This window comes from Brassica napus, chromosome C3 (genome assembly GCF_020379485.1).
Source record: "Brassica napus cultivar Da-Ae chromosome C3, Da-Ae, whole genome shotgun sequence".
Taxonomy (NCBI): Eukaryota; Viridiplantae; Streptophyta; class Magnoliopsida; order Brassicales; family Brassicaceae; genus Brassica; species Brassica napus.
The window spans coordinates 21,006,016-21,027,737 of record NC_063446.1 but is presented as its reverse complement, the minus strand read 5'-3'; the positions used below and the strand labels follow the sequence as shown (position 1 = coordinate 21,027,737).

The 21,722-nt window shown below is 37.0% G+C and overlaps 2 protein-coding genes across 2 annotated transcripts; one reads left to right on the top strand and one right to left on the bottom strand.

Annotated features, from left to right (window-relative positions):
- The first annotated feature begins 2,168 nt into the window (after positions 1-2,168).
- On the top strand, positions 2,169-4,204 carry LOC106436231. Its single transcript, XM_013877190.3, has 5 exons — positions 2,169-2,669; positions 2,744-2,964; positions 3,038-3,239; positions 3,307-3,484; positions 3,563-4,204. Exons 1-5 carry the CDS (start codon positions 2,577-2,579, stop codon positions 3,808-3,810), a joined length of 942 nt encoding a protein of 313 aa, XP_013732644.2. The 5' UTR covers positions 2,169-2,576; the 3' UTR covers positions 3,811-4,204.
- Positions 4,205-5,206: 1,002 nt separating this feature from the next.
- LOC106436234 (protein STABILIZED1-like) lies at positions 5,207-10,596 on the bottom strand. The gene has a single exon (XM_048751032.1). The coding sequence runs from the start codon at positions 10,214-10,216 to the stop codon at positions 8,495-8,497; it is 1,722 nt and encodes a 573-aa protein (XP_048606989.1). The 5' UTR covers positions 10,217-10,596; the 3' UTR covers positions 5,207-8,494.
- Positions 10,597-21,722: the final 11,126 nt, after the last annotated feature.

The window sequence follows — 21,722 nt, the reverse complement described above, 5'->3', positions numbered from 1 at the left end:
GTATTCTTGGGTTCACCCACTAGAGGTTTACCAGCCAATATAATTTCATTATTTCAAATCGATATCTTTTAAAAAAGGAAACAAAATATTTTCAAGTTATATTATGTTTTTAAAATAAAAAAGTAAAAAAACAAATAGCAGTTACAGAAAAAAAGAATTAAAAAAAATATTCTTAACGTCATCAGCAAAACACTAAATCCTAAATCCTAATCCCTAAACCCTAAATAATAAACCCTAAACCTTTGGGTAAACCCTAAACCCTTGGGTAAACCCTAAACCCTTTGATAAATTCTAAACGCTAAATAAAAACACTAAACCCTAAAACTCTAAACCCTAAATCCTAAACCCTAAACCCTTGAGTGTTTTAATATTTAGTGATTTTGATTTAGAGTTTAAGATTTATCCTAGAGTTTAAGATTTATCCTAGAGTTTAGGGTTTACCTAAGGGTTTAGGGTTTAAGATTTAGAGTTTAGGGATTAGAATTTAGGGTTTAATGTTTTGCTGACGATGTTAAAAATATTTTTTTTGTAATTACTACTATTTTATTTATTTCTTTTTACCTTTTAATTTTAAAAAGATAATATAGTTTGACAATATTTTGTTTCATTATTTAAAAAATATCGAATATAAAATAACACAATCCTATTGGTTGGTGAACCTAGAAGTTCATCGTAGGGGGTGAACCCAAAAATAAATCTTTCAATATATAGTTTTTCTTCTAATTTGTGGAATTTTCTAAACTAGTTTTCAATTGAAGTATATAAAAATATAAACCAATGGATTTAAAGTAATATATATATATATATATATATCAATCCAATATAAAAAACAAATAAGTCCAGTATTTATGGAGTATATATACATAGTACATATTTTCTTTGCGTTTTTCCTAGACGGCATGGTATTACGACAGTCAATCAAAATATATGGCATAATTAGAACATAGTATTAGAGAAAAACATCGGGTAAAAAGTTAGGCAGCCTAATATACTTTTCTATGTAGAAATTTGTTAAGTGTACTTAACCATTACTTAGGTTTTTTATTTCTTGTAATCTACTAATCGAAACATCTAAGAGTCGATCTGGGAATAAAAAAAAAAAAAAACCGCGTGAGGTTCATTAGATGTGGACGAGGAAAATCGTCAAACTTTGAGATAATCTTTGATTAGCTGTTTACCCTTAATTTCAGTCTTCTCTTACTTATTTTATCTTATTAATTAATTCTAAATCTTTTTATTATTTTTATATTCATTTTCTAAAATTTAAAAAAAGAAGAAGATAAAACCCAGAAGAATAGAAATTTTTGACTCAACTTATATATTACCCGTCTCTGTTTCATGTTCCGATACCCTCTGTTTTTTCTTTCCATTGTTTCAAGAGTTCTCCGATAAAGTTTTCATTTTTCCGGCAAAATTGTTATTACGCATGGAGGTTCGGGTCTTCGGATCGGGTTTGGGCCTGTTCTTTTCGGGTTCAGATTTTTTCGGGTCCTAAATATTTAGATCCAATAGATACTTAGAAATTTTCGGTTCGGGTTCTGGTCGGTTCTTTTCGGGTCCGGGTCGGTTCAGTTCTATAATTAAAATACCCATAAAATACCCGTAATTTTTCGGGTCCATATCGGGTCCGGGTCGGATTCGGGTATTTAGGATCTGAAAAAAACATGATATACCCAATTCCATCAACTTTAGTTGAATATTTATCATATATATCTAAAATTTTACAAAAAAGACTTAAATGAAACTATTAATAATTAAAATAAAACGTTTTAAAACTCTAAATTTTACATTTTAAAGCTTTATATTACTTTAAAAATGTTAAAAAATAATAACAAATGTTGTTAACAAAAGATATTTCAACTAAATCATAAAATAATATATATAAAATAGAACACAAAAACATCATAGTTTTAGATATACATGTTTTTAAGTCGGATACAAATCAGTTCTTATCGGGTCGGGTCTATTCGGGTAGGTTCTTTTCGGGTCCGGGTCTATTCGGGTTGGGTTTTTTTCGGTTCCGGTTCTTTCGGGTAAAAAAATTTTAGACCCAAAAAATACTTGTAAATTTTCGATCTAGTTCCAGGTCGGGTATTTTTGGGTCGGTTTCGGTTCGGATATTCGGGTCCAGGTTAAAATGCCCATGCCTAATTGTTATCCTCATCAAACACCAAGAAAAAAACTTTGTTTTGACAAGTTGGGTCATTACATTGTTTTCTGGATTCGTCTTTTTTGTTCGATCACAGAAACAAACAAACAACGGAAAATCAGTTCTCTCCACATAAAAAAAAAAAAAAAAAGACTTTTCTTTCTTCTGCAAGTAACTGAGCAGATTTCGTTTTTTTCTTCCATTTGTTTTAAATTTAAGAAATAAAAAATTTATTGTCCATAACTTCCGTTGCCCTTAAATTCAGCTGTCCTAACGTCAAAGCTCAGACACTCCCTTGCGTGTCTCCCTCTTAAACTCCCCCATTCCTCTCTCTCCCTTGTTCCTTTCCTCTGTTTCTGCTCTGTTTCTGGGACATTTCAAACAAGGATCAAGAAACCCAATCTCTCTCTTCTCTTAGAAAGGAATCATGGTGTTTGGAAAAGGGTCAATGAAAAAATCGAACCTTGACAGGTTCCTTCATTGCACAACACCTGTAGTGCCACCCCAATCTCTCCCCAAGGTTTGAAACGTTCCTTGTTTCTCTTGCAATGCTTTAATATGATGCAATACTTTAAAAATGATTTCTTTTTGCAGACAGAGATTAGGAGTTTGAATATGATTTGGCATCACTTAGAGAGAGAAAATGTAGAGTATTTCAGATTGAGTGATCTATGGGATTGCTACGATGAATGGAGCGCTTATGGAGCTGGTGTTCCCATTCGCCTCACTAATGGAGAATCTCTTGTTCAATACTATGTTCCTTACCTCTCTGCTATCCAGATCTTCACCTCTCGTTCTTCCTTGATCCACTTAAGGTAAACATCGATCACGAACCCTTTTGTTCTTGTAAATGATCTAATTAACTGAGTCCTTTATGTTGTTAATTAGGGAAGAGTCTGAAGATGGGGAAAGCTCGTTTAGTGACTCATATAGTGAGGAGAGTGAGAGTGATAAGCTTTCAAGAAGTGCTGCTTCTGATGAAGGACTTGAGCATGACGCTCTTTTGCATCCCAATGATCGTTTGGGCTATCTTTATATGCAACACTTTGAGAGATCAGCTCCTTATGCTCGCGTTCCTCTCATGGATAAGGTAAACTCAATGATCTCATCAGTCAAGACTCAGAACTTGAAATGACACATATTGGTTTTGGTTTCAGATCAATGAGTTGGCTCAAAGGTACCCTGGATTGATGTCGCTGAGAAGCGTAGATCTTTCCCCGGCAAGTTGGATGGCTGTAGCGTGGTACCCTATTTACCATATACCAATGGGAAGAACCATCAAAGATTTGTCTACTTGTTTCCTCACTTATCACACTCTTTCATCTTCTTTCCAAGGTACTAACTCATCTTCTCATTCGTCTTTCGATGTGTTATATCCGGCAAAAATGTAACTGTTATGGTCTGGATATACAGATATGGAGCCAGAAGAAAATGGTGGGGAGAAGGAGAGGACTCGGAAGGAAGGAGAAGGTGTAACTTTGCTTCCTTTCGGGTTAGCCACTTACAAGATGCAAGGAAATGTTTGGCTCTCGGAAAATGATCAAGGTCAAGATCAAGAGCGAGTTATATCTCTTCTTAGTGTTGCTGATTCTTGGCTGAAACAGCTAAGAGTCCAACACCATGACTTCAACTACTTCTCAAGAATGGCTCACCGTGGCTAAACAAATCCATCACTAAACGGATAATTTGCAACTTTAGATGTTTAAAAAAAAACATCACATCATTTTGTTTTTCTTTTTGTTCTTAAGTGAATAGGAGATTACATTTTCCCTGGCCGTAACAACCAGTGGTTGGAGCAGCAGTGGCTGTGGCAAGGAGGCTCAAACCGCTCAGTGAGCGTTTTCTTAATGCAATTAAAGTGGTTGTTGCATTTTGGGTGTAGTATAGCTTTTGAGTCCTATGTTCCTATCTATGGGAAGATCTAGTATATTATAAAGTGTTGATGTGTCGAAAAGAGTGTTTTCTTGTTTCTTGATAACATTTATTGAGAGGGTCTTGTTCTTGTACCTCAGTAACAGTAAATATAACGATCTAATCATCTTTGCAATGTCTTCATCCACCATATTTTTTTATTGATCAATGAATGAACAGATTTGATGTAACAATATTACCTATGATAATCAATTATTCATACAAGCAGTTAGTATTTTAGGAAACATACCAAATCTACTACAGATTAACTATTATCACCATGCCGTTTGTAAGTTCAAGTTGTGTATAATCCCAGTTCGAAACAGTTGGACTAGTTTATACATAGCTAAATTCAATTTAGTTGAATAGTCTATAGTCCATACATTTCAGATTAGGTATCATGTTAAGATTAATTTTTAGTTTTAAAAATTTTCTTTTAGGTTAACAACATAAATTTTGGTATAAAAACGTAATTTAACTCTCTAATAAGTCAAATTTTAGAGGTACAATGAAAACTTATCAAACTTTCTTCTGTCTGGATATGTCAAAACAATGTTTATTTTAAGACATGAAAATATAAAATATAAAGGGAAATTTGAGCCTATAACTAAAAAAAAAAAATTGTTGATTTATTAGATAATAGATAATATCAGTTTTAGAAGATATCAAATGTTCAAAAAAATTAAATGTATTGATAAAATATAAAGACATGTTATCTAATCTATTAATTTATGGTCCTATTTTTATCTACTTACAAATAGTCTAGGTTGGACTATTACATTTAATTAGTTTTCATATTATTGTACTTATACCTAATATATTTAATTATTATTAAATATATACTCTAACCAAAATGTAAGGAACTAAATAAATAATCTATTTTTTAATAATTAATTAAATTTATATTAACACTACTATTAAGTAAATAATAAATTATATTTTATTTATTAATATAAAAAGAACTGTACTTTAATTCAAATGCAACTCTACTTTAATCAAATGCAAGAAACAATTTTTTTAAAACCCTCACCAAATACATAATATTTTAATTCTTATAGATTGAGTATTAAAATTAGATATATAGGATAAAATAAATAGTAATAGTTATTAATATTTAATGATATGCTGGAACATGTTATTATTAACTGTTGAAAATACATTATATAGAACACAGAACCAATACCGAATGTTACAAGACCAAACACACCCAGGTTTCATTTTACCTTTTTCACCATAACTGTATTGAATTGTTGGACCAATTAAAAATACCTTATCTTGTTTGGCTATTGATCTAAGTTTTAGGCAACACTCACGAGGAGATATGATTTATTTAAGAAGGTGGTTTACATTACGTCTTACTCTGATCTGATAACATCAACTATAAACCACTAACCATACCACATCAACTGAAAGGATCACAAAAATCTAACCCCTAAGATATTAAATAAATTTAATAAAAGAGTTCAACAACCAACAAGCCACGAACATTTGATACTATCAAAGTCAAATATGCGGTTTCATATATATCCACTAGTTAATATTTTTTCTGTTTATGCTCCACACTCGTGTTATACATAGACAAACAATATCATTATCTATTTGTATTATTTCTTCATATCTTTTTGGAAAATGTTACCGATCAAGTTCTCGTCCCATCATCATATAATGATCACAAACCTAATAATGGATTTGTTGTTCAACTTTAATTTTGTTGGTTCTGCTTTTGGTAGCATTTTCTGGGGTCCATCTTAATTCTGGACATGAAGTCGGCATATGTTTTTTTTTTGAACGGTAAAGGGTTAAATTCGGCTCTATTAAAGACACATATCTAATTTCCGGGTGGGAAGTGCAACCCACAGATGAATCCTTTTCCGGGTATTCAAATGGGCCGTAAGCATGGGCCCATATCCGCGTGGCCACATATGGAACTAATAATTTCACAATAGAAGGGAGTCGATCCCTGGCCTGGACCAACATGGCAACTTCTCCTCTATTGGAAACCACTAGGCCACCACGATGTGGTTATGTAGGCATATGTTTAAGAGAAAAATTAAAGAAATTAGGATTATAGATCAAAAAGTTTAAATTTTCAGCATATCACCTTTATCTCCAGTGAAAAATATAAAACAGACAACTTGGCATGAAATGGTCAAATACAGCTGTTAATTATTATTCATGTAAAATTAATATTTCCAGTTTAGGTTTAGTTAGCTAAATCATTTTAGGTTTTATATCTTGTTGACAAAAGAAAAATTAATCTGATTTTCACTAGATCTTACATGCTCTTTTGGTTTTAAAATTTGTAACACAAGAAGTATATTTGAACTGAACTAAGATTATAATATCACGCGTCTCTTATCTAATAAACATACCATAGTAGCAGTGTTTATGTTAAGTTAGATGAGTTTCCAATGTAAAACCAATTGGTGATAAATGAATTGGCCTATCTATTTTATATATTGCTTATGATTCTTTCCAACTATCGATGTGGAATATTTAGTCTCTAATGCGTATGCTTGAGATGATGGCTATTTAAGCGTCAATTTTGAATTTTCGGATAAGGATTGATTGGTCAACTTTGGATCAAATCTATGTGGATCGAGTTCGACTGTTTGGATCGGGCTCTGATATATATGAGATTCCAACCTAAAACCAATTGGTTATAAGTAGATTGGCTCATATCTATCTTGTATATTTTTTATGATGTCTTCCACTACCGATGTGGAATACTTAATCTCTAATAGTTTAAACCAAACCTGTTCGTATATTACCAAGCATATCCAAAGCAGACCAGATCAAACTGTCAAATATTTTTGTTCTGTATTTTTCGGTTTATGCCTGGAAATCAATCAACCCCTTGTTAATTCTCAGTCATGCCTGAAACTCTTATCTAGAAGACTAGAACCAATCTATTAAGCTATAAAATCTTATAAAAGACATTATCTATGTATCTAAAATCTGATTCAGTACATTTGGTCCGTCCCAATTCTTTTAATATGTATCAACTGGATCAGTGAGTGTATTGATATATTCAATTTAAATTTTATCATCATCATTGACAGAGGTTAAGACATTCTGTTAATTTTAAGAATAAAATAGGAATTTTTAAAATGTATATCCATGACTGATTATGGGGCAGGTTAATGAAATATTAGGCTTGATTCCTAAATTGATAAGAAGTAATTTACATAATTATAAGCTCCTAATTTTTTTAAGAAAATATATTTTATAAAAATTCTTACTAAATATCAATGACCCGTAAAAGCTTAAATCCGGCAATGGGTCTGCAACATGTTTCAGTAAAGTTCATTTTCAGGTTTGGTTTAGATACGTTGAGACTTGTGATGGGCTCAATACAGCCTAGTTTGGTCCAGTTTTCGTACCACGTGGCCTAGCGGATTTTCTTTGAGTTGTGCCCCTAATTATTAGTAGATTCCGGTCCCTGTGGTTCTATAAATCTGCAAGTCCTCAACCGCCACAAAGTCAGCTGTCTTCTGATGGATTTGATCCTGATTTTGGCAGACATAATGTCCTAAAGGTAATTATGAATGCTTTTAATCATCTTAATCTCACAACAATCGACTGTGAACATGTTCATGCATTACTACAACTCTTAGGAAGACCAATGCCATGGTGACCTCAGAGACCTCGCCCAATTGGACATGTACCTTATTCATAAATAGATGGCTGCGATTTCAACGAAGACAGGGAAAGTTGATCTGCAGTTTCAGAGACGTCATGGTCATAGATTAAAAAAAATAATTTACATATAAATAGGTCTCAAAATTGTTTAAAATTATTTAATTATTTTTTTAATAAAATTGTCTATTGCCTCTAAAATCTCAAGACCAGTCATGGTTATGAGCGACTCTTAAAGTTAGGCTCTACTGCAGCCGGTATAAGAGCTCGTCTTCATTTTTGTGAGAACCATCTCTCCGAAAAAACAAGTGTGTACATAAGCCAAAGAAATTGTTGGAGGTTAGCAAGAAACTGGTTGGTTGATTTAAACATGCAAGAGGTTTAATATATTTACCTGATATCACAATCAGTGTTATCAATAGCGTTAACAAACAAGTCCAGAAACTCTATGAGGGGTTATTAGTTGCTTACACTGTCTAAAGAAACTTTGGAGTGGAGTCCATGACATGTACTGTTGTACATACACGCCAATATTAGACATCAGGAAGACAAAGCTCCTTCAGAAGGAAGTCTAAGGCATGAAAGAAACATCAGCAATACACGAACAATAATAGTTTAATAGCTGAATAAAAACACACAGAAACCCACAAAGAAGACTACTGAAGGGTTCTTGCTACTGAAGAAAAACATGAACAGCTAAAAGTTGAGCCTGCAAAGAGAAAACAAGAGCTAAAAAATGTGCTATGAGAATAGTATGATCATGGAAAACACAAAGGAACTTGTTAGTTGTTACTTTCAAGTAGCTTTCTCTTCCTTGCTCAATGCAATGAAGACTTTATTCAAGATCACCTCGGTAGGCTGGTGTGCATTCTCCACTGCTTTAGAGATAGCTTGCCTCTTCTCACCACGCTTCGGCTCACGAGCTAAACATTTGGCAAGGATCGCCTTCTGCCTCACTTCAGTTCCATGTTGAAGTTCAAATTTGTAATACAAGGCCCAGTGATCGCCAATGTCTTGGTTCAAGGTCACAGCCCGTTTTAACCACCCTCTAGCTTTCTCCACCTTCTTTTCTTGCCAGAAGAGCTTGGCGACAGCTGCAGTGACATGCGGGTCACGAAAACACTTCTTCATAGCATCCATACTCTTTGTTTTACGTTGAGAACGTGTCGCCATCTCAATGTCCGCAGCCAAGAGGATACCACTCTTGGGACACTCTTGAAGAGCCTTTGACAACAAGTTCTCTGCTTCTCCCCTGTTGTCATGCCTCAGTTCAACTCGAACAGCAGCTAACCATAGGTCTGCCACATAAGGATTCTTCTTCCTTGCCGTGATGAGAATCTCACGAGCTTTGTTCAGCTCATTCACTCTCTCTTCAAGATTGGCGTATGAGATCCACAGTGGTATGCAGTTAGGACAGTGCTTCAAACCAGATTCACAAGCTTTCTTGGCCTGTTCCAGATTATTAAACCGTTCCTCTAGCTGCACAAGCATCAACCAAAGCTTGAAGAATGTTGGGAACTGCTTCAACCCTTCATCAATCAATCTCCTCTCCTCCTCTACGTTGCCAAGCTCTCTCTCAACAATGGCTGATTTCATCCAGACCCTCTCACTCTCTACTCTTTCCCTTGCTTTTGCAAGAAGCATCCTCGCCCGTTCCATCTCCTTGTTCTCATACTCCAGCTTGAAAGCAGCAAGCCAGATTTCCGCAGAGTTTGGAATCACACCACAAGCCTCTTGGAGAATAGCGCGGCCGGCTGTAACCTCTCCAGCAAGCAACTTCTCTTTAGCACCCATGAGCCAGAGAATCTCAGCCTGAGGGACATTTGTCACTGCCTTGCGCAAAAAGGCATCAAGAGATGCCCTACTCCCATGGCTCTTCTCAAGAAGAGCAGCTTTAAGCCATATACTTTTCTTGTTCAAGAAGACAGTAAGAGAATGTTCATATATCGCTCTTGCCGTCTCAATGAAACCTCTCTTCTTGCTCATCTCCGCATCAGCAAGCCAAGTTCTCTTTCTATCCTCCTCATCAACTCCAATACCGATAAAGTTCTTGATGATTGCCTTGCACGTTACGACATACCTACCTCTCTCACAAACCCTAGCCGCATTGATCCAACATTCTCTGTCAATAACAACACCACCTCTCTGAAGAGTCTCTACACACATCTCAATAGTGTTCCACACCATAGCCGTGTGCCCATCAGCTTCCTCGAGCCTAGCAACGGTGATCCAAATAACTGGTTCCTCGGGGAACCGCGGCGGAAGCGCTCCCTCGTCCCCACCCAAAAGAGGGACGTGGATAATCACAGTAGAGAAACGACAGACACCAAGATCGGATAAAAGGAGGGAGTCGTGGAACACACGGCTAGGGTTTTGCGCACGGATCGAGTAGCGAAGGAGAGGCTGAGGAACGTTGGTACGTCGGTGAACAAGTTGTTCGAAGGCGGAGATGGTGGTTGTGTTAGGGTTTACGTCGATCGACAGAGTCGTTCCATTGGGGATCGAGAGAAACACCATCGTCAGTCTACGTCGATATTCTCACAGTCAAGAAAATAATACAGATATATAATATTAAATCACAATTCTTCTTATGATTATGCCCCTGATTTTTCCAATTAATTACAGAATTTTCTATTAATTTTGTGACTTTTCCAATAATAAACATGATTTTATCGGTCAAAACAATAAACTATATTTGTAAGGGCAGTGAGCTTGGACCTATTAAGGTAAAATAAGATATATGTTTGTTTTGATTTCTGGTTGAATTGGTTTTTGCGACCCAACTTGATCATTTTGCATGTGATTTTAAAATCAAGTAATAATGCGTCTCATTTTAATTATTTTCAGCAAATTAAAATATTTGAAAATATAAAATATCGACATTATAATTTTTTCATAATATAAACATTAGAGATTATATTTTTAATAAAAACTATAACATTTTTTTCTAAATATAGTAACTTTATGTTATTAAAATTATTTGTTATTCTTTGCTATATTATTTATACCTTAAATAAATAGATATGTAAATAAAATAATTTTCTAAATATTTCTCCCATTTCATTATATTGGCACTACAAGAAAACATCAAGGATTCTGAAGGAAAAAATCGTCGGAATTTCGTCGGAATATCGTTATTCCGGCGAAATTCCGACGAAACACGTCGTCAGAAATAATTCCTCGGAATTTCTTTTTTCCTCTGAAATCCCTCGGAATTTTCCGACGGAATTCCGAGGAAATAAATTTCCGAGGAAATTCCGAGGATCCCTTGTTTGTCGGAAAAGTCCTCGGAATATACCGAGGTAGAACTTCGTCGGGATAATTCCTCGGAAGTTCATCGATCGATGCGTGTTTGGACATATATACATCGATCGATAGGAGTATACCGACAGACTTTTTCCTCGGTTTATTCCGAGGAACTGTTCCCTTGGTATATTCCGAGGGAGTTGTCCCTCGGAAAATTCCGAGGGAAATGTCCCTCGCTATATTTAAAAAAAAACGGATCGATCGATGTGTTTTTGTTCAAAAACGCATCGATCGATCTAGTGAAAAATATAATTAATTTCCTCGGAATGTAAAAAATATTAATTTTTTTGAAAAAATAAAATTTCTGAAATTTAAATTCGAAAATATGAAATTAAAAGTAAAATTGAAATCATATTAATTAATATTCAAAGTTTCACAAATAAAAATAAAACATTCCGAGATTGGGAAAAAAAAAACTACGGGTCTGGCACGTCCGGGAATACCTCGTTCGGGTACATCCTCTGCATCATCTCCATCATTTGCTGGTTCAGCCTCCTCTGTGCCTCATAGCCCGCCTGTTGAGCCGCCATCTGGGTCTCCAACAAAGATATTCGATCATCTTTGTCCTTCAACTGAGCCGTAAGTACTTCTGGATCAACAAAGGGCGGTGGTGCAGAAGAAGGAGGAACCGACCGGGTGCGACGACCCAAACCGAACAAACGTCCCTTCTTCTTTGGAACCGACTGAATAGAAAAAAGCCAAATTTAGAAATTTAAACCAAGAAATAAATGAATTGAACTTTAAAAAAAAAAGAACTTACGGATTCAACGATTTCGTTGATTCGAAACCGGGACAAGTTGGTCGAAGCCGTCGAAGCGTCATCCTCGGTTTGAAGCTGAGACACTTCGTCTACCACCTGAGTTTGGACCAGGTCGACCACGTCCCTCACAAGACCGTCATCAATCTGGCCGGTCTTCTTGTTGGTATACGCCCTCCTCATTAGGGCGAGATCATCGACCGGCTCGCCATCATTTTCTTCCGCCTTGAAAAAAAACATAAAATTAAAGAAACATTAGAAATTAGAAGAAATGCACAATAAATTTAAATTCTGAAACTCAAATAATTGAAGAAAAAGCGGTTGAACTTACCATGCGATCTCCGAGAGTGGCAATAGATTGAGCACCCAAGTTATGCTTGTAGATGCCCTTCCCTTTACGGTCGCTCCTGCGGTTGGTGGAGTTGGTGGAAGAAGTTTCTTTCGTCTCCTCCTTATCCCAATGCGCACACAACTCCTTCCAGACCGTGTCGTTCATCGACTTTGGGACCTTTTAATTAAAAAAAAAAAAAGTTTAATAAATTAAAAAATAGTTTAATAAATTAAAAAATTGTTTAATAAATTAAATCGAACCTTATTGATTTCCCACTTCTTCTTCCACTCGTGGATCTGCTTCCCATAGTTGTCCATTACTTTATGGACGAAGTGGTGATAGATAAAGAGCGTCTCATCGGAATTCCAGTTGAACTCTTGCTGAAAAAAAAACACAATTAGTAGAAAATTTATATTAAAGATTAAAATATAAGTAAAAAATTAGAATACTTACCGCAAACTGACGAAACCACAGAACCTGCTTGTCGGTTGGGAAGTGAGTGAAAGTCGGATGTCCACTGTCGAGGGCCGAGTACATCATACGGTTGATCCATGCGCTGATCCCGTTCCCGGATCGGTTGAACCTTATTAAAAGAACAAACGGTTAATAATGAATCCAAATTTAAAGAAAAAAAAATGTTTAATTACCATGTTTGACCCCGTCCATGTGGATACGGAGTGAGATACGGAAGATGGTCACGACCGGGCTGTTGAACCAACTCCGCAACCCTCATCACTCCCGGAGGACCCGGAGGAACAGGAGCGGATGCAGCAGCGGGAGCGAGAGGAGCATGAGCGGGTGCAGCAGAGGGAGATGTATGGTTGGAGCTGTGGGGCGAAGGGGAATCCTGAAAATGGCTGGAATCCCGAGACTGGCTCCCCGTACCACCACGACCACGACGCTGTCGAGGCCGGGTCTGATCATCATGAGACCTGTAAATTAAAAAAATATATTTAATAAATACAGAAATATATAAATTAATTTTTTTATTAAAAAAAAATCCCAAATAATTTAATCACAGAAAAAGATTATATATATTAATTTTTTTTAATAAATATATAAAAATAGTTCTAATAAACAAAAAATAGTTTTAATAAATAAAAATTGTTTAATAATTACAAAAAATAGTTTTAATAATATATAAAATATATATATATATATATATATATATATATGAAAAATATTTTTAAATCCCAAATAATAGTATTTAATCACAAAAAAAGTTTTATAGATATTTAAAATGTTTTGTAAAATCCAAAAAATCGAATTTATATAGAAATTTTTTTTTGTAAAATTCAAAAAATCGAATTTATATAGAAAAATCATTTTGTAAAATACAAAAATCGTTTTGTAAAATACCAAAATCGATTTTATATACAAAAATCGATTTTATAAATTCAAAAAATAGAAAAATTATAAAAAATTCTAAATCAATTCAACAAAACAAATTATTCAACCAAATCACAATTCTAAACCTATTATACAACCAAATCACAATCCTAACCAATCACCCTAACAAAAATCTATCAAAACTACACAAAAACCTAACAAATAGAACCTAAGAGAGTGGGATAGGGTCCTTACATGATTTGTGTAAGAGAAGAGGGAGATCGCCGGAGATATCGTCGGATTTCAGGGGGAAATCGCCGGAGAGAAAGAGAGGAGTCGCGCAGAGGAAGAAGAGAGAAATGGGGAAGAAGAAGGGGCTCGTGGTTATAAAACCTAGGGTCCGACGGACATTATCCGTCGGAATTCCGTCGGAATTCTAATTTCAATTTTCGCGAAATATTTGCCCGGTAAAATGAAAATATTCCGAGGAAATTCCGACGGATAGTAAAATATCCGTCGGAATTTCCTCGGAATATTCCGAGGAAATACCGAGGAACTAGTGTTTGGGGTTTCAAAACATCAATTTTTTTTGCCGTATTTCATTTCTTATACAATTGTAATGCATACCATTGAGGATTCTTTGTATACATGAGCATAAACCATGAAATAACAAATTTCAAAACTAATTGAAAGTATTCCCTTTACCGTTCATTAAAAGGTATAAGTGTTTCTCTTATGTTGCGAGATTTCGTTCATACAATCGGAAAAGTGTTAATTATACGGTAAGGAACAAATTTTTGACTTCATAATGAACGTAAGACACTTAATAAGGGTTATATAGGTGTTATTCAAACGGCAAAACGTTGTTTTCGGTTTAAAAACCCTATTTCCTCGGAATTTCCTTGGATTATTCCGAGGGAACTCCGAGGAAACCCTCTTCTTCCTCGGAATTTACTCGTAATATTCCGAGGAAATTCCGACGAACTAGTGTTTGGGGTTTCAAAACGTAATTTTTTTTTTAAAAAAAACGCATCGATCGATGCGTTTTTGAACAAAAACAAATCGATCGATTACTAAGATGGCCCGGGCCGTAAGATTGTGATCGATCGATGAGAGTATCCCATCGATCTATCGACAATCTGAATTGTTCCTCGGAATTTCCTCGGAAAATCTTGTATGTTTTTTTAAAAACGCATCGATCGATGCGTTTTTGAACAAAAACAAATCGATCGATTACTAGGATGGACCGGGCCGTAAGATTGTGATCGATCGATGAGAGTATCCCATCGATCTATCGACAATCTGAATTGTTCCTCGGAATTTCCTCGGAAAATCTTGTATGTTTTTTTAAAAAATGCATCGATCGATGCGTTATAGAACAAAAACGCATCGATCGATTACTAGGATGGACCGGGCCGTAAGATTGTGATCGATCGATGAGAGTATCCCATCGATCGATCGACAATCTGAATTGTTTCTCGAAATTTCCTCGGAAAATCTTGTATGTTTTTTTAAAAACGCATCGATCGATGCGTTATAGAACAAAAACGCATCGATCGATTACCAAGATGGCCCGGGCCGTAAGAATGTGATCGATCGATGCGTTATAGAACAAAAACGCATCGATCGATGTGTGTTCGGAAAACAGAATTATAAGGCAAAACCCGACCTTTTTTGGATCTAAACCTTAGAACTCTCATCCCCTCCGATTTCCCCTATAATTCCCCCCCTTTCTCTCTCTATAATCATCCGATTTGAACAATTTTGGGCTCTATTCCACTTGATTTTTCGAGCTCTACCTGATTCCTACACTCGTCTTCACCCTAAGACAGGTATACTCCGCGAATCTCCACATTCTGAAATCGTGTTCTTGAGCAATTTTTTGGGTTTTGTGAATTTCTTATTTCCGTGTTGATTCCTTGATCAAATATGCATGAAACAGATGTTTAAACATGGAATAGAACACAATTGTCTGTGATCAACGAGTTTGGAACATGATTTGAGATGATTTAGGGATAGAGAATTTTTTTCAATTTCGTTTTTTTTTTATCACAACTTGATTTCGCTTTTCATTTTCATGTTGCTTTGAGTTCTTAATTGATTATAACCATGTTGATAGCAATGATTCTATTTTGTAGAGAATGAAGCGCACGAAAACATCAGCAAAGAGAAACACACAAGAAGAGGGTTCGTCACAGCTGGAGAAGCAAAGGCCAAAGAAGTGGGATAAGTCTGATACCACCCACTACAACAACATGAAGAAGGTAGCCGTTCCGGCTACACAACTAGCATGTCCTGAGACGATGACAATATTGGGAATCAAAGCAGACATTGAAGGACTGTTCCAGAACATGGGTCTAGGCCAGCTATGCAACCTCAAGGAACCCACTTATCCGGAGTTGGTACGCCAGTTCATAGCATCCGCATACGTCACCCGTCCCGATGATAGCCATCAGGAAGGTTTTCTGGCATTCGTAGTGCAGAAAGTATACTATGAGGTATCTTTCACAGACCTCTGCGGACTATTTGGATTGAGTGCGGGGGAGAGGACATCTGGTCTTTATTGGACTTCAGAGCTGTTGAACTTCTGGGAAACGATTGGCACAGGGGTTTATAGATCTTCTCAGGCAAAGGAGTCACTTATCCGGAGCCCAGTACTGAGATATGCGACACGCCTCATTGGCTCATTGCTATACGGGACAACCACAGCCGCATCAGTCACGCAATGGGAGTTGTGCCTCCTGTACCAAGGTGTGAGGCATTTGCTACCGGCATTTGGAAACTCTACATTCCCACCTGCTACTGCCTTCAACATGGGAGCGGTGCTGGCCGCAAACTTAGCAGGATACAAGGGGAAAGTAACCAAATCCAAGAGCAATGCATGTGGATTTGGTGCAGTGATTACTCGGATCCTTAGACATGTGGGTGTAGACTGCGAGAACCAGCAGGTAGCACTGGACAGATCGAACAACATTGCTTGGAACTACCTGGATGTCATTTCTCTAGTAAGTAAGGAGTTCATAGCTGGTCCCCACTCGAGGATCCATCGGGATGGTCCTTACGTCTACGTATTCCAGGACCGAGCGAAGAAAACACTCTACTGCCACCTGCCTCAGATCGGCCTGACTGCTCTACTTTCAGAGGCTGCAGTTGAGTTCTACCCCCTGCTACCGCACTAGTAGACAAGCCATCCTTCTTCACGCCAAAATATCAGACCAAAGGCAAGGGCGTGGTTGATGAAGAAGGACAAGATGAGGCTGCACAAGCCATTCCAGATGATTCACAACCCCATCAGCTACTCCCATCAGACTCCAGCCAGTACAAGCTGCAAGAGCTTCCACCGAACGCCACTTCGCGCCAGCAACAACATTGGAGAGATCAGAGCATAAAGACAAACAACGACATGCTACACAAGATCTGGGCTGCCATTTCACGTATCAGGCCGTGTCGTTGCCAAAAGGATGATGTAGTTCATCGGGACAACTCTCCATCCAGCTCTGGTTCGGGTTCGAGTGGTACACACAGGGTAAGAAAGAGGTCCAAGAGACCCAACGATGCAGGAACATCTGGAGCAGGAGACGAGGAGTAGGAGCTATCACCGGCTATTTTATTTTCTTTTCTATTCTAACGTTTTATGGTCTTATTTTCTGTTAATTTTGAACTGAGTTTTTTTTTAGGTTTCTTAATTATGAGTTCGTATTTCTTTTACATGGTTTCTTTGTTTTATTTGGTTGTGTTTTGTGTAGCTTTTAATTCGTATTCAGCTTTGCCTTGCTAGATAAACCAAATAACTATTATCCGAGGAAAGAGGTTATATCAAGTGTTCCTCGGAATTTCCTCGGTATTTCTTAAAAAAAAAAAAAATAAGTTCAATGGTAGTCTGTTTCCGAGTCATCATCACCAGATGAATCTGAATCTGGATCTTGGTGAAACTCTCCAATCACTGGTTCATCCTCTACGTGAACGACGGCTTCCTCTCCAAAGTCGGTTAAATCGACTACAAGGCCAACTCCAGCTAAATCTTCTGCTGCACTACAGTTGCCGGATGTGCTTGGTTGTAGTGGGTCTTCCAGCTCAGAACTTCCCTGAACTCGGCCTCTCGGGTTGAGTCTTGTAACAGTAACCCATGGATCATCTCTGTTCCTTACCCGGGGGTACTTGATATAACAAACCTGTAACATTTAGAAAAATTATAAATTAATACACATGATGATGAATCATTCTGAATAATTAACATTTAATTACCTGATCGGCCTGGGAAGCAAGAATGAAAGGATCATAATATTGCAGCTTTCGCCTCGAATTTACTGATGTAACACCAAATGCATCTGTTCTCACACCTCGATCTGGGGTGTTGTCGTGCCAATCACAATAGAAAACAGTACAGCGCAATCCAACCATGCCCAAATACTTGATTTCCAAAATCTCATGTATGTGTCCGTAGTATACATCATCTCCTGATGCAGAACAAACGCCAGCATCATAAGTCGTACTCGAACGTCTCCTCTTCTGAGTTGTGAATGCATATCCTCGAGTACAAAATCTCGGATATGACTTCACAACAAAGTTTGGTCCAACGACCATCTCACGTATCCAATCGTCAAATGTTTCACCTCTGGCCAAACCAGCAGACACCTATTAATAGCACATATATATATATATATATATATATATATTATATCAATAAATGAATTAGTATAAATATGTGATAAAATATATTTTAATTTGTTTAAAGCACTCACATAAGTAAACATCCATCCAGTAAATTCTCTCTGCTTCATTTCTTCTAGTTCGTCCTCTGTGGCGTATCTATACTCGAACCGCTTTTCTGCCATGAAAATCCTGTATATGATGACAATAATGTAATTAATTAAGATTTAAATTTCAACTTGTTAAAATAAAAATTTGTAAGCTCATTTATTTACCTCTCATATTGAAGAACGTCTTCGCAGTTGGTGAGCAAATATGTTTGCAAATGACTGCGCTCCTGCTCAGTAAGTCGACGGTCCTTTGGTTTTCCGCTAAGTCGTCCAACGTCTGTGAAAATGTCTGGAACCGTAACATGATATGTTGCCCGTTCGCCTCTATCATCATGCCGAGCAGGTCTTCTGTTTTTGGTCTGAACTTCTGCTGGAAAGTAGTACTCGGCAAAGTTTGAAGTTTCTTCATTGATCATCTGTGCGACTATAGAACCTTCCACCCTACTTAAAATTTTCACCATCTTCTTCAAATGGAACATATACCGCTCATACAGATACATCCATCTATACTGCACAGGACCACCAAGTTCCAATTCTCTTGCCAGGTGAATAACAAGATGCTCCATAACATCAAAAAATGAGGGAGGAAATATCTTCTCAAGGTTGCACTGAATCACGGCTATGTTAGTCTTCAAATTTTCAATACCTTCAAGAGTCACTGATCTCGTGCATAAATCGCGGAAGAAACCACTTATCCCTGCAATTGCTTCATGAACATTTCGTGGTAATAGTTCCTTGAAGGCGAACGGAAGGAGGCGCTGCATCATTACATGGCAATCGTGGCTTTTCAAGCCAGTAAACTTTCCTTCCTTTCTGTCGATACAGTTACGCAAATTTGATGCGTAACCGTCTGGAAATTCCACATCGTTTGAAATCCAATCAAAGAACGCATCTTTTCCGCTGCATCAAGTCGGTATATGGGAAAAGGAGCCCTACCATTCTCATCAACATGAAGTTCTGAACGAGCACATATATCGACTAAATCCAGTCTTGACTTCAAATTATCCTTTGTTTTACCTTGAACATTAAGGATCGTGTTCATGAGATTGTCAAAAAAGTTCTTCTCAATATGCATGACATCTAAATTATGCCTTAGCAGATGATCCTCCCAGTATGGCAGATCCCAGAAAATACTTTTTTTGTGCCAGTTATGTAGTTCTCCAACAGCATCTACCGGAAAACGCTCATGTCCACCGACTTCTGGCGTCCTTTCTGCACCAAAATCTCTTAGTTGTATCTTCAAATCTTTCCCACAAATTTCCGGAGGTGGACTGTCAAACACCCTCTTGTTCTTCGTAAACAAATTCCTACTCCTACGATATGGATGATCAGGTGGTAGGAATCTCCTGTGACAGTCAAACCAACACGTTTTCCTTCCGTGCTTTAGTTGGAAAGCATCAGTGTTATCTTGACAATATGGACATGATAGCCTTCCATGCGTTGTCCATCCAGACAACATACCATATGCTGGAAAATCACTTATTGTCCACATTAGTACTGCCCGCATTTGAAAGTTTTCTTTACACGAAACATCGTATGTTTCAGCACCTTGAGCCCATAGTTGTTGCAACTCATATATTAGTGGCTGAAGAAACACATCAAGTGATCTCTTAGGATGCTCTGGTCCGGGAACGAGAATCGAGAGAAACAAAAACTCTCGTCGCAAGCACAAGTTTGGGGGGAGGTTGTATGGTGTAAGAATGACGGGCCATAGAGAATACTGTCTTCCACTCTTGCCAAACGGACTGAAACCATCAGTACATAATCCAAGGTAGACATTTCTTCTCTCATACGCAAAGTCGGGATACTTTGATTGGAAATGCTTCCACGCTTTTGCATCTGAAGGATGTCTGATCTCACCATCTGTTGAGTGCTCCGCATGCCATCTCATTGGTTGCGCTGTGCGTTCAGACAGATACAACCTCTGCAACCTTTCCGTCAAAGGTAAATACCACATCCTTTTATATGGCACTGGAACTCTTCCACTCGTATCTTTATAACGAGGCTTTCCACAAAATTTGCATGTAACCCGCTGTTCATCCGCCCTCCAATAAATCATGCAGTTGTCGCTGCATACATCTATTACCTGATACGATAAACCAAGACCAGCTACGAGTTTCTGAACCTCGTAGTATGAACCAGGAGCTACATTATCCTCGGGTAGAATACCTTTTACAAAATCAGCAATCGCATCCACACAGTCTTCAGCCAAATTATAATCTGTTTTAATGCCCATCAATCTTGTAGCAGATGATAAAGCTGAATGACCATCTCTGCAACCTTCGTACAATGGTTGCTTTCCAGCATCCAACATATCATAAAATCTCCTAGCTTCTGCATTGGGTAAATCTTCCCCTCTAAAATGATCATTTACCATCTGCTCAGTACCTACACCATAATCTACATCCGTTCTAATTGGTTCTTCTAATCTAACCGCTGGCTGAGGTTCACTAGTACTACCATGTTCATAATCAGTTTCCCCATGATGATACCAAATTTTGTAACTTCGTGTAAACCCACTCAAATATAGATGAGTCCAAACATCCCACTCTTTAATAACCTTTCTATTTTTACAATTAGAGCAAGGACATCTTAACATACCTGTTTTTGCTTCCGGTTGTCGGTGAACTAACCCCATGAATTCAGTTATACCTCGTTGGTATTCTTCCGTAAGCAATCTCGTGTTCGGATCCAAATGAGGTCGATCGATCCAAGAACGAAAATAATTTGAAGAAGACATATTTTTTATGAATCAAATTCGTGTGTAAATAGAGTAAGAGGGAGGATGAAGATATGAAGTGAATGAAGAGGAAGAGGAGTGCTTGTATTTATAGTTTAAATCCTGCCGACATACCGAGGAAATTCCGACGGACAAAACTAGTTCGTCGGAATTTCCTCGGAATTTTGTAAAATCCCCCAACGGCTCTCCAACGGCTATAATATTTCCTCGGAATTCATCGGTTTTTTCCGAGGAACACAGTTTTCCTCGGAATTTCCTCGGAATATTCCGACGGACTGTAGTTTCCTCGGAATTCCGTCGGTATATTCCGAGGAAATTCCGAGGAAACCCAATTTTGTGTTTCCTCGGAATTTCCTCGGAAATTCCTCGGTATATTCCGAGGATTTCATTTTCCGTCGGAATGTCCGTCAGAATATCGCTGTTTTCTTGTAGTGTGGTGATTCACAATATGAGGATTTTTTTTATTTTACATTAATTATTTGAAATGATTTAAAACAGAAATGTAATCAGAACAGAAAAATTTGAAATTTTTATATATCCATACCACACAAAATATCAAAATATTCAATCACTTTAACCAAAACTCAACTTCATATATAACCAAAATTGTTCATATATTTATAAACCAAAAACCACAACAAAACCAAAAATCACAACCAAACTGAAATCAAAACCAATAAAAGCAAATTAGAGTCGAACGAAAACCAAAAATATTTATAGCGAAATAAATTAGTTAACAAACAGTTATATCATAAATTTGTCAACAAAAATATTCCCGTGCTTCAAAATCTAGTAACAAT

Coding starts and splice junctions, on each gene's coding strand:
- LOC106436231 (XM_013877190.3), top strand. CDS start 2,577: ATGGTGTTTGGAAAAGGGTCAATGAAAAAATCGAACCTTGACAGGTTC. Junction 2,965..3,037: donor TCTTCCTTGATCCACTTAAG/GTAAACATCGAT, acceptor GTTGTTAATTAG/GGAAGAGTCTGAAGATGGGG. Junction 3,485..3,562: donor TCTTTCATCTTCTTTCCAAG/GTACTAACTCAT, acceptor CTGGATATACAG/ATATGGAGCCAGAAGAAAAT.
- LOC106436234 (XM_048751032.1), bottom strand. CDS start 10,216: ATGGTGTTTCTCTCGATCCCCAATGGAACGACTCTGTCGATCGACGTA.